Raw genomic sequence first — 21,335 nt, 5'->3', positions numbered from 1 at the left:
CACTATAGGTATAATTTTTATACGAAAAATGGATAATAATTAGTATCTACATATTGTTTTACGATGTTTTATTTATATTCAGCACAAAATACGAAGCCAAAATTCATCTAGCAAGTCATCATGAGTGATAGTAATGCTGGATCTAGTTTCCGCCATAATCCAAGAAAACGTGTTTGCAGGTTAGTATAATTTTGTGAAAAGCCAATAATGTAGTATTTCGGAAAATTATTTATTTTACATTTTTTCATATTTACAGATTTACGTCTGACGAAATAATGCGAATGCTAGAAGAATCTGATTCTGAGCATGAGGATGAACCATATGTTGCATCTGATAATGAAAACTATGTACCAAAAGTGGATGTTACTGAAGAAGATTCAGACATTGAACAAGAAATGGTCATAGAGCATGAAAATGAATACGAATCAGACGAAAGTGTTGAGGATGATTCTGTGCCTCAAAGTGCAGGCGACATTTGGACTGCTAAGGATGAAACTCAATGGTGCAGTAATCCACTGCCAAATGCACAAACAAAATCTCGTAATGTCCTACGACAAAGAGGTGGCCCTGCAGCAATCAGCAACCTATATACAGCAAAAGAGCTATTCAAGTCCATCATGACTCCCGAGATGTGTGACATCATATTACGGGAAACGAATCGAAAGGCCAAGAGAGTTTGTGATGCTTACAACAACGAACTGGTACAACGTTTTCCTGATTCTTCCAAACGGCCACCACAAAAAACATTCAAGCAATTTACTGAAACTGAACTTCATGCATTTTTGGGCATACTGATTGCTGCTGGTGTGCACAGAGCCAACAAAGAGAATCTGGAGGAAATGTGGAATGTTGCTGCTCTGCCTCTTATACGTGCAGCCATGTCTCGTACCCGCTTCAAGATGATACTCAGATTTATCAGGTTTGACAACGAAAATACACGTGCAGAACGTGTGCAAACAGATAAAGCTGCACCAATACGGGACATCTGGACAATGCTGAACAGTAATCTGGAGAGAGCCTACAAGCCATATCATTGTATCACCGTCGACGAGCAATTATTTCCATTTAGAGGTCATACTAAATTTACCCAGTATATACCTTCAAAACCAGCTAAATATGGCATAAAGATTTTCTGGGCTTGTGACTCATCAAATGCCTACCCTTTACAAGGTCAGCTCTACACTGGGAAACCAACTGATGGTCCTCGACAAGTAAACATTGGAGAACGAACAGTATTGGACCTAGTGAGCTCGTATAAAGGCTCTGGAAGAAATGTCACCACCGATAACTTCTTTACAACCATGGAACTAGCTAAGGTATTGAACTCCTGGAACATGACACTAGTTGGTACAGTGAGAAAAAACAAAAGGTTCCTACCTAACAACATGCAGCCTGCCAAAGAAAGGCCTGTAAACTCGACAAATTTTGCCTACAATCATGATGCAACAGTCTGTTCATATGTACCAAAGAAGAACAAATCAGTCGTGCTTCTATCATCTATGCACATGACGGGAGAAGTTGAAGAGACACTAGCAGCCAAGCCAGAGATAATAAAATACTACAACATAACAAAAGGTGGCGTTGATGTTATGGATAAAATGTTGGGAGAGTACACTGTGAAACGACGAACATCACGTTGGACTTTGGCATTTTTCTACAATATGATTGATGTCAGTGGGTTAGCATCCTACATCATCTACAGAGAACACAATCCAAGCTTCAGGGCAAAGGATCAACGAAGAAAGTTCCTGAAAGATCTCGCAAATCAGCTGTGTATGATTGCAATTGAAGATCGTAGTACAAACAAAATGATAATGAGAAACCATTTTCTTCGAGGTGCAGTAGAAATGGTGCTTGGACGATGCATTGTGGTAGCATCGCAGCCAGCAGCTGGCCCCAACATACCTCATGGTAGTCGTGGACCCTCCCCTGTTGTTGGTAGTTGCTATGTCTGCAGAGACCTGAGGCGAAAACAACGCAAGACTAGAAAGTCTTGTGTGGTTTGTGTGAAACCCATTTGCGATGAACACTCTGTAGCAAAGCCAACATGCATTACTTGCAAAGAAAATCAATAAAAAAAAGTTTCTTACATTTTCTTTTATAATGTAAATGAACAGTTTTTTACTTGTTTATAATAGTTAAATAGCATTATCATTAAAAAAAAATTTATGCTTTTTCCCTTGCATTATCTTCATTCAAAATATATGAGGTACATTTGTACCTATGCAGCTTGTTATGGATGCAAAAAGATCTCGACCCCTTATCTCGGAAGCGGGTGGAGATATTTTATTGAAATTTGGCCAATATATTCTGGACCAAAAATGTAGAGATGTCACGAAATTTCAGCCCTCTACGTCTTTTCAAAAAAAAGTTATTGCAATTTTAAAACGGAATAGTTACAATTGTACCTATTCAGCCGGATAAGGGTTAACCATTTAGCCATTCTGGAAGCAATTACATCATTGGAAGTTATGATGAACCCATTTACGACCTTGGACGTATCCATTCGTCCAGTCGCTAGTTATTTACCGACCTTGGACGTATGGATACATGATAATGGGCGATCAGCGTCGGATGTTAGCAGATTCTGATAGCTGACACTTGGCATTCATTGCCAGGAAAGGTGCCGCACCGCTCCCGTGACTTTAATCCCCTAAATACTAGCGATCACAGCATATAGCAGGTATGTAGAGGGAGGAAGCCACCTCTGGACTCCGATCAGTGCCTGGTGCTGGTACATAGCAATGCATTAGAACTGCAATCAGACTGCAAAAAGTGAAAGTCCCATAGATGGACTTAGTATAAAAGTTAAAAGAAGTTTTTGAAAAAAAAAAATTGTAAAAATATTTTTTTTAAATCACCAAATAGTAATAAAAAAATAAACAATATATTGTACCCATAAATAAATATTTTTAAGAAAAAACAAAAAAAGTACACATTTTGGTATTGCTGCGACCCAACCTATAAAACTGTCCTGCCAATTAACTCTTTCAGTGAACACCGTTAAAAAAAAAAAAGTGAAGCAAAAAATGCTGCTTTTTCATCATACCACCGAACAAATAGTGGAATAAAACGCAATAAAAGAGACAAATGTTAATAAGAATGGAACTGCTGAAAACGTCATCTTGTCCCGCAAAAAACAAGCCGCCATACAGCTCCATCAGCAGAAAAATAACAAAGTCATAGCTCTCAGAATAAAGCGATGCAAAAATAAGTATTTTTTATATAAAATAGTTTTTATTGCGTAAAAGCGCCAAAAGATAAAAAATTATATAAATGTAATATCGCTGTAATTGTACTGACCAGAACAATAAAGCTGCCTTATCAATTTTACCACACACAGAACGGCATTAAAAAAAGAAATTCCTGTATTGCTGGTGTTTGTTGTTCATTCTGCCTCCTAAAAATTGGAAGAGAAAGTGATCAAAAAATGTCATGTGCCCGAAAATGGTACAAAAAACCCATCAACTCGTCCCACAAAAAAACAAGGCATCACACAACTCTGTTGGCAGAAACAGAGAAAAATTATAGCTCTCAAAATATAGCTATACAAAAACTTGTTATTGCAAAAAACAGGCTTTTAGTATACGACAGCAGCCAAACATAAAAATCCTATATAAATCTGGTATCGCTGTAATCGCACCGACCCGAAGAATAAAGTCATCTAATCACTTAGACCAAACGAGGAGTGGCAAAAAAAATAAATAAAAGCATTTCTTCACCTGCTGTTTATTTTTTCATTCTGCCTCCCAAAGATAACAGTAAGGCTTGGCGCAAATTTATCTTGCACTCTATGCTGAGCGCTTGCACTGGGGTTTCCGTGTAAATTTCTGAAACACGTGATTCAGACGGAACTCCCGGTGGAAAATTCCCTATAATGAGACAGATGGAGATACTGTTGATGCCTTCTGGCCTGTGCTCCGGGGATGTCCATCTTTTTAAGAATGAATAAAAGTGCCGTCGGTCACAGTTTTGTTCACCTCTGAAAAAAAGGACAAATCTGAACAGACGCCAGACGGACTCCAGAGTAACTCTGCTGCCACATTATAGTAAATGGATTCCTTGGGGTTTCATCTGAATCACTAGAAGATTTAGATGGGAACCCCATTGAAAGTGCTCAGCGCAGAGCACAGGGTAAATGTGATCCCATACGTTAGGGAAAATGTTCCTAGCAAAAGCCTCAAATCAATATGCAAAAAAAGCAAGTCCTCACTCAGGTCCATTATCTGTCAATGGAAATATAGGGAGCTTCCACGTTACTGATAGAACCAAGGGTGTGGAAAAAGAAAATGGCTCCTCACCCCACAAAAGAAATCCAGTGAATTCTGTGCTTCCAAATCCAAATGCCCTTCTCCCTTCTGAGCCCCAGTGTGCCTAAACCACTTTTAGTGTCCACATCTTTGGCATTTTTGTAACAATGAGATCTCGCTTAATTTACCAGTATATGTCTCCAGATGCAAGAGCTGGGCACAATGTACTGGTTACTCCAACAAACTGGTCACTGCAAATTACTGGTCACTACAAAGGCAGTTTGCAAATTTCACTCAGCAACATCCACTAACTGCTTGTTTATGGAAAACATCCATGGAGTCAAAATCATCACTACATCTGTATATAAATTGCCAAAGGGGTATAATATTCCAAATTGGGTCAGTTGAAGGGGGATTCTAGCACTTAGGGGCTCTGTATTTGGAGTCTCCAAACTATTCTAGAAATATTTGTACTCTAGGAGGAAAATAGCTTGCCGTCCCTCTTGAGTCTCGCCATATGGCTAAGCAGTACTGTACTGCCTCATATGGTGTATTTCTACATTCAGCAGAAATTGTGGAACACATTTTGGTGCCATTTTTACCCATTTCCCAGTGTGAAAATATAAATTCTGGGACTAAAACAAAATTTTGGTGGTAAAAATGTAGTTATTTTTTTCTTCACAGCCCAATCATATAAAATTATGTGATCCACCTGTGGTGTATAATCTATGCAAATCTAGAAACCTGCACACCTAGATACATTTATTTAGAGGTATAGTTTGTAAAATGGGATCTCCTGTGGGGGGTTCTACTGTTCTGGCACCTTAGGGGCTCTGCCAATATGACATGGCACCCTCAAACCAGTCCAGGAAAATCTGAACTCCAATATGGCACTTCTTCCCTTCTGAGCTGTGTACTTTGCCTCACAAGTAGTTTTCGACTACATATTTGATATTGGCATACTCAGGAGAAATTGCACAGCAAAGTGACCAAATATGGGGCTAAAACAACATTTTCATTAAATTTTTTCTTCTCATTTTTGCAGTTCAACATTGTAAAATTCTGTGAAACACTTGTGGGTTCAATTTGCTCACGAAATATCTAGATTCCAAAATGGGGCACTTGTGGGGGCTTTCCACTGTTTAGGCACATCAGGGGCTCTCCAAACGCAACAAGACACTAGCAGACCATTTCATCATCGTTTGAGTTCCAAAACATCATTCCTTCCTTTTTGAGCCCTGCTGTGCGCCCTGACAGTACTTTTTATACCGCATATTGGGTATATGCGTACTGAGGATAACTTTTCATCTCTTCTTTCTGAGGCGGAGAGGTCTTCTGAAACTGTGCTATATCAGAAGGCCATTGTGAAAAATATGTTGAAAAAATTCCCATCAGACAACACTAGCAATAGGGAGCAAGCTTCCTAGCCCAACTGAGGAGGAAAAGTGAGGGAGACAGACACCAGGTACAGCAGAGGCAGGGGTACACTGTCAAAGGCTTTGGCCAATTTCATGACACGCTACCAGCATCCATGCCCTCATGACCAGGTATTTTTGATAAGGAGGGAAAAGTTTAAAAAGATGGTCAAGTATTACCTGGCTGACCAAACTAGTGTACTCCCTAATTTATCTGCGACCTTCAGCTATTGGGTCTAAAAGTTGGACACCTGACATGAGCTGTCCCTCTATGCCTTGTAAGTCATGTGCTGCCCTGCCACTAGCGTCTTGTCTGAGTGGATTTTTAGTAGGGGGTCATAACAGACATACGCTTTCGCCTGGTAACAGAAAATGCTAACAGGCTCACTCTGATAACAATGAAAAATGCCTGGCTTAGACTCAACTTTTACATACCACTAGATGATATCAGCACATAAAGTGTTTTGAATGTTCTATATTTGAACGAGGCCGGCCAGTTGTTGCCTTCTAGGGTCTATGGATGAACCTGCTTATAATTTTTTTCCTGGCTTTGCACTTTGTGCAAAGCCTTTATGAGTGTAGGAATACCACAACTACACTTTGTTCACAATATTTGATTCAGGCAATGCAGTTGGTGCCTTCAAGTGTGTATGAATGACCCTGCTTGTAATTTTTGGCAGGATTTGCACTTAGTGCATATCCTTTATGAGTCAGCGAATACCAATAGATGCCAATTTGAATAGAATGTGTATGAGGCTCTACTTTCTATCTAACACAGGGTGTATCTGAGTCCCTCTGAGTCCCTAATTTTTGGCAGTTCTTGCTTTCATAAATTAGATTGAAATTTCCAATTTTCTTTTGTAAAAAAATCAGTTTTGGTTTGCTTAAATTATATATTTTTTTAAATTCTTCTTAAATATTTTGCCTTATATCAAGTCATTATAAAGGAAAACATGTTTCTTATCAAAATTTTCCCTGCAAAATGCAATTTCTCGACGATTTGGAATGTTTTATTGTCATTCCTTAAAGTGGAGTTAAAGTGTGACACCATTGTTCTCAGAAGCAATCTGGGAATCAGAGATGCTTTCAAGGGTCTAGCCCATCCTGTTCTCCTTCCATTCAGCACTTTTTCCATCGATTTCAACATTTTCACTGCCCCCAGACTTCTTTTGTAGGGTCTGCTGGAAAAATGCTTGGATTTCCCATTGAATCCAATTATACTCGTTACTCGAAATGAGCATTCGAGCATTAGGAATTGCTTGGTTCGAGCAAGGAGCTGCCAAGCATTTTTAGCTCACTCATTTCTATCTAGGATATTATTTTAGGTTATTATTTTACTTTTACCTGAGTGAACGAAAGATTTTTTTCTGAAATGAATATAGTAGAATTAAAATAGAACAAGTCTAATACTGTACAAGTCAAATTCAAGACTTTACAAGCAACTATGTCAGAATAATAAGCATTTAATGTTTGAATCCACAACTATAGGCAGATTTCCAGGACTGTGTAGTTTTTAATCCACACAAGACGTTTCTTGCATCATATTGCTTCTTGAGGGACATGAATTTTCTGGGACAAACCCAGCATTGTTGACCATTGCATAATCTCTCCTTCCAATTTTGACTCAATTGTGGTTAGTGTGATAATCCTATAATAATACAATTACATAGGTTATGGCCTTTTATTTAATACAATGGTGCAAAACGATGTAATTATCAAAGCAGTACAATGCAATGATGCACAAATTATTTGGTAGAATCAAAATTACTTCAAAAAGCTTTTGCAAGCTGTGATACTTTCAAAAGACAGTGCTACTACAAGTGCTTCTCACAAAATTAGAATATCATCAAAAAGTTAATATATTTCAGTTCTTCAATACAAAAAGTGAAATTCATATATTATATAGAGTCATTGCAAACAGAGTGATCTATTTCAAGTGTTTATTTATGTCAATGTTGATGATTATGGCTTACAGCCAATGAAAACCCCAAAAGAATTATCTCAGTAAATTAGAATACTTTATAACGCCAGGTTGAAAAATTATTGTAAATTCCAAAATGTTGGCCTACTGAAATGTATTATTATTATTTATTATTATAGCACCATTTATTCCATGGCGCTTTACATGTGAGGAGGGGTATACATAATAAAAACAAGTACAGCAATCTTAAACAATACAAGTCACGACTGGTGCAGAATGTATGTTCAGTAAATGCACTCAATACTAGGTCGGGCTCCTTCTGCTCCTTCTGCATTAATTACTGCATCAATGTGGCGTGGCATGGAGGCGATCAGCCTGTGGCACTGCTGAGGTATATTATATGGATGACTATGGTGGTGCACTATAAAGGAGGATTATGGGCTGTGCATTATACTATATGGAGGATTATGGGCTGTGCATTATACTATCTGGAGGATTATTGGCTGTGCATTATACTATAGGGAGGACTATTGGCTGTGCATTATACTATCTGGAGGATTATGGGCTGTGCATTATACTATACGGAGGACTATGGGATGTGCATTATACTATCTGGAGGACTGGGTTGTGCATTATGCTATATGTATGGTATTGTAGAATTTACAATAGATATCACTTATGTAATCTAAGAAGTAAGTGAAATCTTTGGCATTGTACTATACTTATATTTCTGTGCCCCGTAGCTGGGCATCATGAATCGTGTTATGTGTTAAGACTCTTTTGCCCAGGGCCCACGAAAACCTGGAGCATGCCCTTCCTGCGACTGCTAGGCTTTTGGAAAGAGTGAGTTCAGCCTTGGTTGGTCTCATCATCTTTGTTACTGCACCGACTCCCATAAGAATTTCAGGCATCTGACTTAGAACATTGCATAGCACTTGGACCAGTGTTATTCTATGGCGCAGTTCAGATCGGCTATTCGGCATGAGAAGACAATTACAGCAGAGGGCAATTGCATTCCGAGAATCAGATCGCACTCACCCATACAAGTCCATGGGTGCGTGTGAAGCACCAGACTTTACTTGGACGTCATCCAAGAGCAGTCCGATTATTGCAGATGCCAGGCAATGGAGGAGATGGAGAAATTACTTTCTCTGTCTCCTTCGCACATGTGTGAGATAATCAGATCACAGTGCACTGACACTTGGCTCACGTTCTGACTGAGTTTGAGCTGCGTGTCATTTGCATAATCGGCCAGATTCTGTTGCACGAGACAACATATGTTCATGTGACTGCAGCCTTACTGTCATAAAAGGAAAAACCAGGTACCACAATGGAAGAAACCAAAACACAACTAAAAAGATCATGAAGAAATCTAAAATATGGGGAATAGAGCGAACAAAAGGGTGTTACCCTATACATGGAGACTAGGTAAGCGTTTGTCTAGCTCTCATCTGGTGACAGGCACAATTACTATGTAGGCATGAATAAAAACAGCTGCTTGCTACCCCCTGGGTGGTGGATAGATCCTCCAGAAAATATTGGATACTATGAATAAAAAACCTTAATATTATCATTGCTGAATAATTGGTTTACTCCAGAAGCACAGCCCATCTAACATGTTTTATCCAACTGGATCCACTAAAAAGATCATAAGGCATCTTTATTACAAAACCAATAATGAGACAGAGATGTATAGCCTGAATGGTATATTTACAATACATACTTTATTAGCAAAAAAAATCTTACTATATATAGTAAAAGGTAATATATATTGGATGGTACGGTAAATTATAAAGGCTATATGAGCAATGCTATACGGAGACCAACAATGTCAATAGACATAGGGGAGAAAGAGCTATGAGTAAGAGTCCGTTTAGGCTGAACGATCAGCAGCATGATACGACCGCCGATTGGTAAAATGTATACTGATCGCCAGTCGTTTGAATGCCTGTTAACACAGGTAGACCAAAGCCAATAATGTTCATTGAGTGATCTATGCTGGATTGCTCAAATGCCCCCTAAGATAGCACTATAATGCTATATAAAGTATAAGTACATTTTCAGTGGCATGTAAAAGTTTGGGCACCCCTGGTCAAAATTACTGTTATTGTGAACAGTTAAGTAAGTTGACAATGAAATGATCTCTCAAATGCCTAAAGTTAAAGATGACACATTTCCTTTGTATTTTAGGCAAAATATATATATATTTTCATCTTTCATATTTTAAAAATTACAAGAAAGGAAAATGGGCCAATGCAAAGTTTGGGCATGCTGCATGATTAGTACCTAGTAGCGCCCCCTTTTGAAAGTTTCACAGCTTGTAACAGACAAGAGTGTTTCTAATTTTGTTTGAGGGATTTTCATCCATTCTACCTGGGAAAATTCATCCAGTTCTGAGAGATTCCAGGGTCATCTTGTCTTGCATGCACTGCTATTTTGAGGTCTAGCAACAGATTTTCAATGATGTTCAGATCAGGGGACTGTGAGGGCCATTGTAAAACTTTCTGTAATTTTGACCAGGGGTGCCCAAACTTTTACATGCCTCTGTATATAATAATGTCAAATGATTAGTATGCCACAAGTAAGTAAATAATAATCCTGGGAATTCATTAAACAGATATAGATCCAGGTTCACAAAATAACAGTCAAGTAAAGCATATTATACAAGAATCTGAAGTGCATTATTAGGATCCATTTGGTAGGTATAGATTCAGGCTGACAGAGGAGACGAACCATAATCTAAGTCCGTTACCTTAGACCTATTACCTGATGACATGATTATTAGTGATGAGCGAATATACTCGTTACTCGATATTTCCCGAGCATGCTTGGGGGTCCTCCGAGTATTTTTTAGTGCTCGGAGATTTCGGTTTTTTTGCCGCAGCTGAGTGATTTACATCTGTTAGCCAGCATAAGCACATGTGGGGGTTGCCTGGTTGCTAGGGAATCCCCACATGTAATCAAGCTGGCACAGATGTAAATCTTTCAGCTGCAGAAAGAAAAACTAAATCTCCGAGCACTAAAAAATACTCGGAGGACCCCCTGAGCATGCTCGAGAAATCTCGAGTAACGAGTATATTCGCTCATCACTAATGATTATATAAACAGTATCACATCATCAATAGCCCAAAGAGAGCCCCAATGGACAAACAATTGTATTGTGTATGGAAAACAGATGGAATCTGCTTCAATATTGTAGCATAGAATATTATTTAGTTATAAATTTACTTTTACCTCTGGGAATGAAAGATCAAGAACCACAATGTAAGAAACCAAAAGACATCTGTATGAAGATCATAAAGCATCTTCAAAAATACATATACAGAACCAATAAAAAAAAGTATAGTTTAAATGGTATAAAATGTTATAAAAATATATACTTTTTTAACAACATGATCATTTTTTTAATATTTGCTATATGCCCTGTACTGGTATATCTATAATACATAACATAAGTAATATTTTGATAATAAAAATATTTGTTATTATTATTTTTATTGATTGGGCAAGGCCTTATAATCACATATACTTTATACTGTCAAAGTCAAAGGCTTCATAGTTTGTACAGGAATATGTTAAAGGGAACCTGTTGACTTAGATATAATTTGCACTCTATGGGTAGCTTGTTTCAGAGCGAGAGAAGCTAAAGAGATCCATATGTAGAGTTTTGAGAAATTATTGGGTTTATTATTGTTTTGGGTTTACGAAACAAACAATGCATAGTCGTAAAAAGTGATTAACAGTCTTGCATGCTTAAGTGCGCAGCGTAGCTGTAAGTCACTGATAAGGACCACCCACTGGTCTCCTAAGTCATACTAAGTCTTTTCCCACAAACATATACATTAATCTGATGAGCTCCCCCTGCTCTGTAAGACCAGGCACCATGTCCAATCTAGCAGGTCCTCTTTGAAGAAGAACTGCCATCAAAATTGTTATCCTCTTAATATATTGCAGTCATCATATTATATAGCATTGTGCATTTACAATTGCTTATTTTGCCTTTCTACCCAGTTAATTCTTCTCTTTTTCATTAGATATATGACATCACATGATTAAAAACAGACTAGAGGGAGGAGTGGAGCAGCAGGATCAGGAGTTAAAGAGGGGAATGATAAATGCAGGGACAAGAGACTTCCTGTCTTTGCCGAGCAGAGAAAACAGAAGAATTATCATAGCTGGGTATAAAGGCAAATTAAGCACTTGTAAGCACACAGTGCTATATAATATGATGATTAACACAGCCTCTCGAGGAAGCTCACCACGCAAAATGCGCGTCGGGGCTACGGCAATCATGCTCATCATCCTACATGGGTAAGCACCTTATGATAGCACTGTTTATGGCACTTTATGCATATCATTAGTACTTAGTTTTACATCACATGCTAGGTTGTGTGGGAGGATTATTGTCGCATGGACCTTCCCCCTTAAAGCTATAGCGGGACATCACATTTTGACATAGCATTATATAACAAGAGTCCCCTCACAACCGTTTGTTACATGACCATTCAACTTGTGTCTGACTTACCTTGTACCTGCCAGGTTGATTTTATCATCACATGAGCTATCTGCGATGTAGTGTTTTTGCCATGTCTTCACCATTTAAACACATTTTTTATTATGTCTCTTTTTTGTTTTTTGTGTGAGTGAGAACTTCATAAACTTCTCATATTGATATGAAAACATGGTGTTTCTCATCTCAGTGGATTTCTGGGGCATTTAGTTCTAATTCTAGTTCTATAATATGATAATTGCAATATAATTAAGAAGAGCAAAACTTTGATTGGAGGAGGAGGAGTGCTTCTTTAATAGCTCAATGCTCACATTTAGGTTTAAGTAATAAACATCGAAATCTAACTTCTCTTTCTTCTATATGCAAGTAGCTCTCAAAGTACTTGAGTATTACAAAGTTAAAATGGGCATCTCTATAAAAAAAAGAAATGGTAAAGCCTTTCACAGTGAAAGGCCAATTCTTAAAACCCTAGCATCTATTTTATATGTCAGTCTAATAAATGTTATTATCTTTAAAAGAAAAAAAAATCTAGTGTCTCAAGACAAACATAGATATTAAGTGAAGCGTTACTGCACATGAGACTCTTGACTTTAGCAGATACTGTTATTATGAGCTTTGGGGGATGAGTATAGACTTTATTTGCAATTGTTTAGTGTCTTATAACTTTTATTATGAGTCATTTCTCAAAGAAAGAGTCGTTTCCCAATTCAGTGTCATTGTTCATGGGAACTCTACATCCCACACCTGCTTTTTGCTTTCCGAAGAAAAGACATTCAGGTTAATTCGGTAGAGATGAAGCTTAACTAAAGGCTAGAAACCGAATTTTGAATCATGAGAACAATGGAGGATTTAATTTGACATCTTCTGATGTTTTATCTGATGGTCGTATTCAACCCTAGACTTAAATATACTTAAATGTCTACAGTGAAAGTTACTGTCATAGAAGACGATCCCAGTATGCGGCATGCTTGCTGCTGATTTTTCCACATCCTTCTTGTGGCATTTCTGGAGTAACAAATGCAGATTTTACAAAGAGTTATACATGCAATTTATTCTGCACAAAGAATTGCCATGGTGTGGATTTTTAAATCTGCACAGCAATTTCATTTCTGCAATGTGTGAATGAGATTTGTCGATTAGTTTCGATGTGTTGCGTAATCCACTTAGATGGTGATTTATTATGCTGTCGATTTTCGGCAAGCAAATCCTCGCAAAAATCCGCAATAAATATGTAATGTGTAAACATAAGTCTAAAGAAATGAACTGGAATATGTAAGTTGGTATGCATGCAACGTGTAGGCGTATGTTCACACAAAACATAACATAGAGCTCCCCATAGACTTTAGATAACTGTCAGCAGAACCATTGTCCGGCTGGCCGCTTTCTTGCCCGACTCTCCCATACACATGAGTGCTTGCTCCACTGAGCGCTCTTGTGTTCTCCATGAGAAAGCCGCTAACAGACTCCTCTGATGGTAGCTTATGTCACGGAAAACGAAAAGATTGGCAGTATGAAATCAGAGATGCTTGATTCTTATGCCCCTCAACATCCCCTGTCATGGGGAGAGTCGGGTGGAGTCCACACACATTAGACTGTCACACCGAACCTGGCGATATCGGTGGGTTCATCCAACGTTAGTCTAATGTCTGTTTGTATATCACTTTTTCATACAGAAAGGGAATTTAAATTGTGAACCCCAATGGTGACAGTGACATTAACCAGAGTTGAGCGAATATGTTTGGAACTGGTCGCCGAATCTGAATTTGCCATATTCGTGCTGTATTGATATCCTATTTGTGCCGAATTTATGTTTGATGATCGGTTCCAAACATATTCGTTCATTTCTACTCCCATTGGCTCCAACGACGTTCGGCAATTATTGCAAAAACAATATTCAATGCCGATCATAATCGGAACCGAATTTCAAAAAATTCGCTCAACTCTAAAGTTAATGTTTGAGGTTATGATGGCGTTATATAAGCAAAGTGTAATAAATAGTTTGTTCAAGGCTACTTGCAATGGTTGCTTCATTTTAGATGCATTAGAGCAATGAAAGAGAGGTTGACATTAAAAATATCGTCTATAGATTTGATTAATTTGCTTAGAAAATGTAGTTCATAGCTTCCACGGTAATTCAATGATTTTCTATCTCATGCTTCCCATGTCACTGGTCTTAAGTTTTTGATGACATTTAATCTTGGGCGAGAATGTTCAGCATATTATACCATTCTATGGCAAACAGTTGACATATATGAATTGTATAAGACATTTCAAGGCAAAAATTCCATAGTATTTGCCAATGTTAGTTCTATGGAACAGGATGATAGCTGAACTTTTAAACGTTAGATCTGCAGGATTTTTCTGGCCTTTTATTGGGCAATATTTGTAGAAAGTTTATGTTTTATTTTAGTTCCTTAAGTGATAAAAACAAGACTCCCTTAGTCCTTTCCTCTCCAACTTTGTCACTTGCTTGTAATATTAATTTTTATAGTGATCTTAGTGTGAATGCTGGCATCATAGGTGTCATTTCCATGCCCGCTCTCTACTGGATTATGTTATTTGCTGGCTGGTTGAATCTATCACGCCTATTGATGTTCTCTTATTCACTGGGACTTTAGATAATCGTTCTTGGGCTGTAAACAGAATAATAATTTATACAGGACCAAATGTAGAAAAGAGAGGATATTGCAACTCTTTCCTTACCTCTGTGCTCAGAAACATACAATTTATTTTTGGTGAATTTAACTCCAACCTGGCTTGGCGAGTTTCCATTTTTGCACTTTTGATTTTTTCCTCCCCTTCTCCAAGAACCAATACTTTTCATTTTTTTCCATCAACAGAGCCCTTTGAGGACTTATTTTTTACGGGTTTACAGGTCGAGTTGTAGTTTTGAACAACACAATTACTTTTACCATACATTGTATTGGAAAAAGGGAAAAAAAATTCCAAGTGCTGTGAAAAAAAAAAAAAACCCACAACCTTGAAATTGTTTTTTGGGGGTTTTGTTTTTATGGAAGGTAATTACAATTATGGCGGTACAAGGCAATAAAAACTGTTAGGAAATTTGTAAAAATAAAAAAAAAATTGTGTGTGTCGTCATCTTATGACGTGTAACATTTTTCTTTTTCTTTTAGCTGAGATCTTGTTTATTACACTTTTTCATTAATATAACTTTGGGGTAGATATGATGTTTTGACCTCTTATTAATGCATTTTTTATGCCGTGACTGAAAGACCGCAATTCTTGTATTTCAGTTTTTTATCTTTACGGTGTTTACTGATCAGGTTATCTAATTTTGCATTGCGATAGTTCATATTTTTACAAACAAAGCAATACTATATATGTTATTTTTATTTTTAATTAGGGAAAAGGGAGGTTAATTGGGCTTGAACCTGAGATCATCTAATGGCCTGTTCTATATGCTGCAGTCCCCCGGGTGCTGTGTAACTCATCTGACACTCATGATTTCGTGGCGGCAGATTGAGGCCAATGCATGTGCGCACTGGCAATAGCACTGTCTGAATGCCGCTGTCAGTAACTCAAAATGGTTAAACTGCAGCTATCAAAGCTGTTGTTAGAGGAAGAGGTTGATTACGTATCACAGCTGGCATCAACCGGGTTTCATAGTTTCAACATTTTTAAGGTTGAAGATAGACATAAATCCATCGAGTTCAATTTATAACCTAACATTAATCCATATGAAGGTTAAAACCCCATGAGGCAGAAGCTAATTGTTCCATATTAGCAAAAAAATTCCTTCCCGACTCTACATATGGATCATTATAATCCCATTACAAAATCAATTACCCATAACCTGTAATATTATATTTGTAATGAAACACATCCAGGCCCTCCTTGAAATTTTTGTATTAAATCACCTGTTACAACATCTTGTGGCAGAGAATTCCATAGTCTCATTTCTCTTACAGTAAACAATCTGCATATGTGATGATGATTAAACCTTCCTTATTCTGAATGTAGACCCCCTGTTACCATTGCAGGCTTGTTATAAAAAGATACTTAGAAAGATCTCTTTTCTGCCCAATAATAACCTTGGTTGCTCTTCTCAAGCTCTTCTAACCTTGGTTACATCTACTCAAGTTCCGTTATGTTCTTCTTATACAAAATCAAAATTGTACACAGTATTCTATTCAATTTGTTTTATATGGTATTTACTGTATGGGCTTCACAGAAGTACCAAGATTTAGTGAACCCCTGGCTGCTACGGCACCTCATCAATCGCAGCATGGGGAGAGGGACGATGGAAGCCCAAATGGATGCACTGCTTAAAAACCAGTGTCATACAATGACAGCGGTATTCAGACCCTTCACGACCTTGAGATTTTCCATTTTTGCATTTTCATTTTTTGCTCCCCTTCTTCCCAGAGCCATAACTTTTTTATTTTTCCATCAATATGGCAGTTTGAAGGCTTTTTTGGGGGGAACGAGTTGTACTTTTGAATGACACCATTGACTTTACCATATAGTGTACTGGAAAACAGGAAAATAAATTCCAAGTGCGGAGAAATTACAAAAAAAAGCACAATTCCACATTTTGTTTTATTTGCTCTCTAAATGTGAAAAGTAACTTGCCATTATGATTCTCCAAATCATTACGACTTTGCAGATACCAAACATGTAAAGATTCTTTTTTATTTAAGCGGTGAAAATTAAAATTCCAAAGTTTGTAAAAAGAATTGATTTTCAGCAAAAGTAAAAGCCTTCCCCCATTTTTTCACATTTACATGTTTTAATGATCCCTGTTCACCTTGATTATTTAATAAAATTTCTTACTAATTTTTGCATGTAGGTTGTCTTATCCTTTTTTTTAACGCAAAGAAGAGTCCTAGCCACCAAATATGTCACATAATAGTATGCAATGAAAAAGCACCATGACGCCCGCTCAGGAACAAGTTATACTAGTCATGTATAGAACCAGTTCTTATGAAAAAATTATAATTCATAAAGATAACACTTCTCCTAATTTTACAAAGTAGTGAAACATCTGACTACAAAAATCTAAAAATACAGTAGATGTATAATGGCAGTATCCCTCTGACAAATATAGTAATATCTGAGAAAGTTTAGATTTACTTTATTATTCACTTATCTCTTTGTCAAACTGTTATATGAATGTTGTAGTCTTTTTTGCATCTGTCTCAATCAACCTTTCCATAAGTGAGAAAATTCATGCTAAAGAATGGACTCCCTACCATTTCTAATACAGCCGGCTAGTTAATTTAGCTTACAAGAGTGAGCGTATGCCTGTTTCGATTTTAGTAATTGATTGATGTGTCTTGTTTGTTAACTTTAATTTAAAAAATTCAATACAAGCTTATTGATTTTTAAAAAAGGAAGATTTGAAGATAACTGATTTGGAGTCAACAAAATAAATGAATCAGTTAAGTGAAGAAGAATCCTTGTCGCTTTCAATTTAATCCCCCCAAAATTATAAAACCTTGCCATGACTGAATAATACCACTATACAAGAGCAAAATCATTCACCACACCATGACCATTTATTGCCCTAATACAGTGTCTGAATATTACCCTCATCCTATTATTGAATAAAGCCCACTCCACTGAGATAAATAGACCATTTATACCACATACAAAGGAGAAATAACAACCCTCCTTGACCACAAACTACTACCCATATAATATTACCATAGCTATAAAAAACCACATGATTAAGACCAATATTGTCCCCATACTGTGACCATCTAGTGCTAGATACCAGTTATATACAGGCGATATATATCTAGTATAAGTGTATACAGTAGAGGTAAATCCAGTGACTTCTTCCAGCCAAGACTTGTCACATCTATAACTGATTATTTCTAAAACACCTGCCCCACTATTTTCACCAATTCTACACATCTTAATATATACTTACTTTGTAATGTCTTCACATCCTGTTCCGTCCAGATGTGTCTGGATCCCAGAATTCCAAGTGGCGGAAGTTCACCGACCTGCATATTGAGACACCCAAGTGATGGTTCTCAATATGGAAACTGCTGGTGGTACCAGCCTCTTGTGCGGTACCATCAGCGGAACACCGTCACACCACACACACATGCACACACACACTGTATACGCCGTACTCACCACACACACAAACACACACTGTATATGCCATATGCACCACACATCTACACAAAGATGGCAGCAGTCTGATTTACTGCACCTGTGTGAATTCCGCACAGGCACAGTGAATCATTCGGCTGATCCTGGCGGCAGATGCGCAACGTGTCTACAGGCACTGGAAGCCGGTCACATTAAAGGGGTTTTCCCACAAATGAAAGTTCATTTTAAAAATTGTCTGTGTCTGACCATGTACAGAGCATACCACATCTCCTGGGCAGGGGAGGAAGCAAAAGACAATACTGACATTAAAGCAGGGGATCACAGAGGCTTTCTTTTGTCAGGTAAAATATTTAACTGACTTTTTTTAAACAATATTTTACCTCACAAAATGTATCCTCTGCGGTCTCCTGCTGTAATGTCAGTATTGTCTTTGAAGGGAGAACACAGCACAGAAAGGAGAGAGACAGCAGACAAGGGGGATAGCACATGGGGTAGACAGGTGAAGGAAAAGAGCACAGACGGGAGAAGTCAGCACATGGGGAAAGAGAGAGTGGATAGGTGGGTGAGCACATGGGGGAGAGATTCTCAGCTCTGCAAAGCCTGCCCCCATCGTGACATTACCGCCCTCCCAATGTGATAGCATCGGGCCTCCATCTAGTACAACATATTGCCATATTATGCCCCTTCTGCCCTACACAGTAATATCCCCTTTTGTGGCCCACAAATTAATAATGCCCCATTTGTGCCCCCATTAATGCCTCCTTTGTGGACTGTTACATTATCTATGCCCTTCCTTTGTGCCCACACATATTTGTAATGCCCTCCTTTGTGCCCACACATATTTGTAATGCCCTCTTTTGTGCCCACACTTAATTGTAATGCCCTCATTTGTGGGTCTTAAAAATGTTAAATGGAGTATGAAAATAGTTTCATGTTGCGTGACAGAGGGGCAGCAGGAATCTGACAATGGCTGCGTTATTTTAGCTGTGGATGTTTTACTGTGGAACGCCCATCCTTATGCCTTAGTGCAGTGTTCCCCAACTCTGGTCCTCAAGAGCCAACAACAGGTCATGTTTTCAGGATTTCCATAGTATTGCACAGGTGATGATTACATCACCTGCACAGGCAATAATTCCATCACCTGTGCAATACTAAGGAAATCCTGAAAACATGACCTGTTGTTGGCTCTTGAGGACCGGAGTTGGGGAACACTGCGTATATTAACAATGCCCCATTTTATGGTCCTCATATATTAATAATTTCCCCTTTCGTAGAACCCATCTATTAATAATGTCCCCTTCTATATTAATAATTCCCCATTTGTGGTTTCCAAATATTAATAATGCCACACTTTATGGCTCCTATACATTAATATTGTCCTCAATTTTTTCCCCATACAAGAATTATGCCAACATCGAATGTAAAAAATCAACAACCATGCCTCTCATCTTTCCCCCTTCCCACAACAAGCTGTTAGCCTTCTTCCTTTTTCTTATGTCATCAAACTGTTGTGGCAATGGTTCAGGCACCTACGGAAAGGCAAGCATTTTGCGCCCCTTAATCTGTGGACTGCTAGCCATAAAATTTTAAAAGTTAAGCTATACATTGGTCTTTTTTCAATTTCAATTTTGTGTGTGTTTCATATGAATATGCTAGCACTAAATTTATCCCTAACCCCATCTTTGAGCGCTATATTTAACCCTAGCCCTAACCCAAACCCTGGTAATAATCTTCTTAACCTAATTCTTAGTTTAACCCTAATCTTAACCCTAATGCTTGTTAGGGTTAATAAAAAGTATGTAAAAACTTAAAGTTTATTTTAATGTTAGTCGTTTTTTTTAACTTTTACAAATGACAGTTTTTCACAGAAGATAACAGGTTAGAGGAGAGGTGGGGAGTTGAGGGCGATGATGGTGTGTAGCCTCTGTCATTCCAGTTGCTGCCTATCCAGTTGAGCGCAGCAGGTGAGTTAACTTTAATCAGCTGCTCAAATTTCTATCGACAGTGACCAAGATGACAAAGCTCAGTTCAACGAGCTGAGAACTTTATCTCAGCCACTCCATATGCAAAATGCAGTAGCCTATTACAAATTAATCTCAAGTACTGCACTATGTATAGGAATCTGTAGCACTGAGTCAACGACTAAGAAGTTATAGCAACTTCTGGCTGCTGTTATCCACCAGCTAGCAGGCAGCAGGGCGGACCCTCACTGCGCCATGCTACTCAAAAAAATCAGCAGTGAAAAAAGTGGTGATTGGTGAAATTTTGCTTAGCATTTGGCTTATTTTGGCAACTTTCCTTGATGTCCTGTAATTAAGTGCAACCCTGCTGGAAGAAATCAGTTTTCTGTACAGTCTCTGTTCCTATATGTTTCCACTTATGTGGCTCTGCTTTAACCAATGGAAATAAATAACACGGCACTCTGGAATAATACTGCTGGTGGTGCTCAAGTCAGGTGTCCAACCCATACAATTAGGCAAAAAAATTACTTGGCACTCAATATTTCAAAAAAAATTGATTCTTTCTTTATTGTACATCCAGACCAAATAAATTAAATTAAACGTTTTCGGTTCGTCATAGGACCTTCATCAGAATATCCTTATTGGAGAAAACTGGATGTCATATTATATTATGGGAATAAAGGCGGCTGTATGCGGTCTGGTGATGGTAATGCCAACTGGACCTGGTGGGGCTATTCACATAACAGGAGAGGAACAGCGCTACTTGAATATGCAAAAGACTTGCGACAGGAATAGTGCTGAGTGCCTCAGTAAGTCATATGGCAAAGCCAATGTGACCCTGTGGGGCTGTGACGTGGTAAGAGATAAACAGCACTCCAGCCTTCCTCCAGAACCCTCTCACTCACCGGTGGTATCGCCACATGACGGACCTGGGCAATACCACTCTCCAGGACCATACAGCTGGGTGCGGGATGCGCCGCTGATCCCAGGACGCTGTACAGAACAGGACAGCCCTACAGGCTACTATTCACCCTGTACAGGACCCTTCTACGCATGCCAGAGGAGCTGCTAACAGATCCACTTTAAGGACCCCTCACTTTGCTGCAGCTTACCCCATACAGGACCCCCTGGCCTGTTTTATAGGAGCTACTATTGGACTTACAAGTAACCCCATGAATAAGACTCGGGAGG

The 21,335-nt window shown here is 38.3% G+C and overlaps 1 protein-coding gene across 1 annotated transcript; it reads left to right on the top strand.

Moving 5' to 3' along the window:
* Positions 1-80: 80 nt before the first annotated feature.
* On the top strand, positions 81-20,939 carry LOC143785079 (uncharacterized). Its single transcript, XM_077273751.1, has 3 exons — positions 81-179; positions 257-804; positions 20,764-20,939. The coding sequence occupies exons 1-3, from the start codon at positions 121-123 to the stop codon at positions 20,937-20,939; spliced, it is 783 nt and encodes a 260-aa protein (XP_077129866.1). The 5' UTR covers positions 81-120.
* The last annotated feature ends 396 nt before the right edge of the window (positions 20,940-21,335 follow it).

Source organism: Ranitomeya variabilis, chromosome 7, assembly GCF_051348905.1.
Source record: "Ranitomeya variabilis isolate aRanVar5 chromosome 7, aRanVar5.hap1, whole genome shotgun sequence".
Classification (NCBI taxonomy): domain Eukaryota; kingdom Metazoa; phylum Chordata; class Amphibia; order Anura; family Dendrobatidae; genus Ranitomeya; species Ranitomeya variabilis.
This window is presented reverse-complemented; position numbering and strand designations above follow the sequence as displayed.

Excerpts from the sequence above, each read along its gene's own strand:
- LOC143785079 (XM_077273751.1), top strand. The coding sequence starts at position 121 with ATGAGTGATAGTAATGCTGGATCTAGTTTCCGCCATAATCCAAGAAAA. Across the intron at positions 180-256 it reads CCAAGAAAACGTGTTTGCAG|ATTTACGTCTGACGAAATAA; the intron begins GTTAGTATAATT and ends TCATATTTACAG. Across the intron at positions 805-20,763 it reads GGGCATACTGATTGCTGCTG|GACCTTCATCAGAATATCCT; the intron begins GTGTGCACAGAG and ends GGTTCGTCATAG.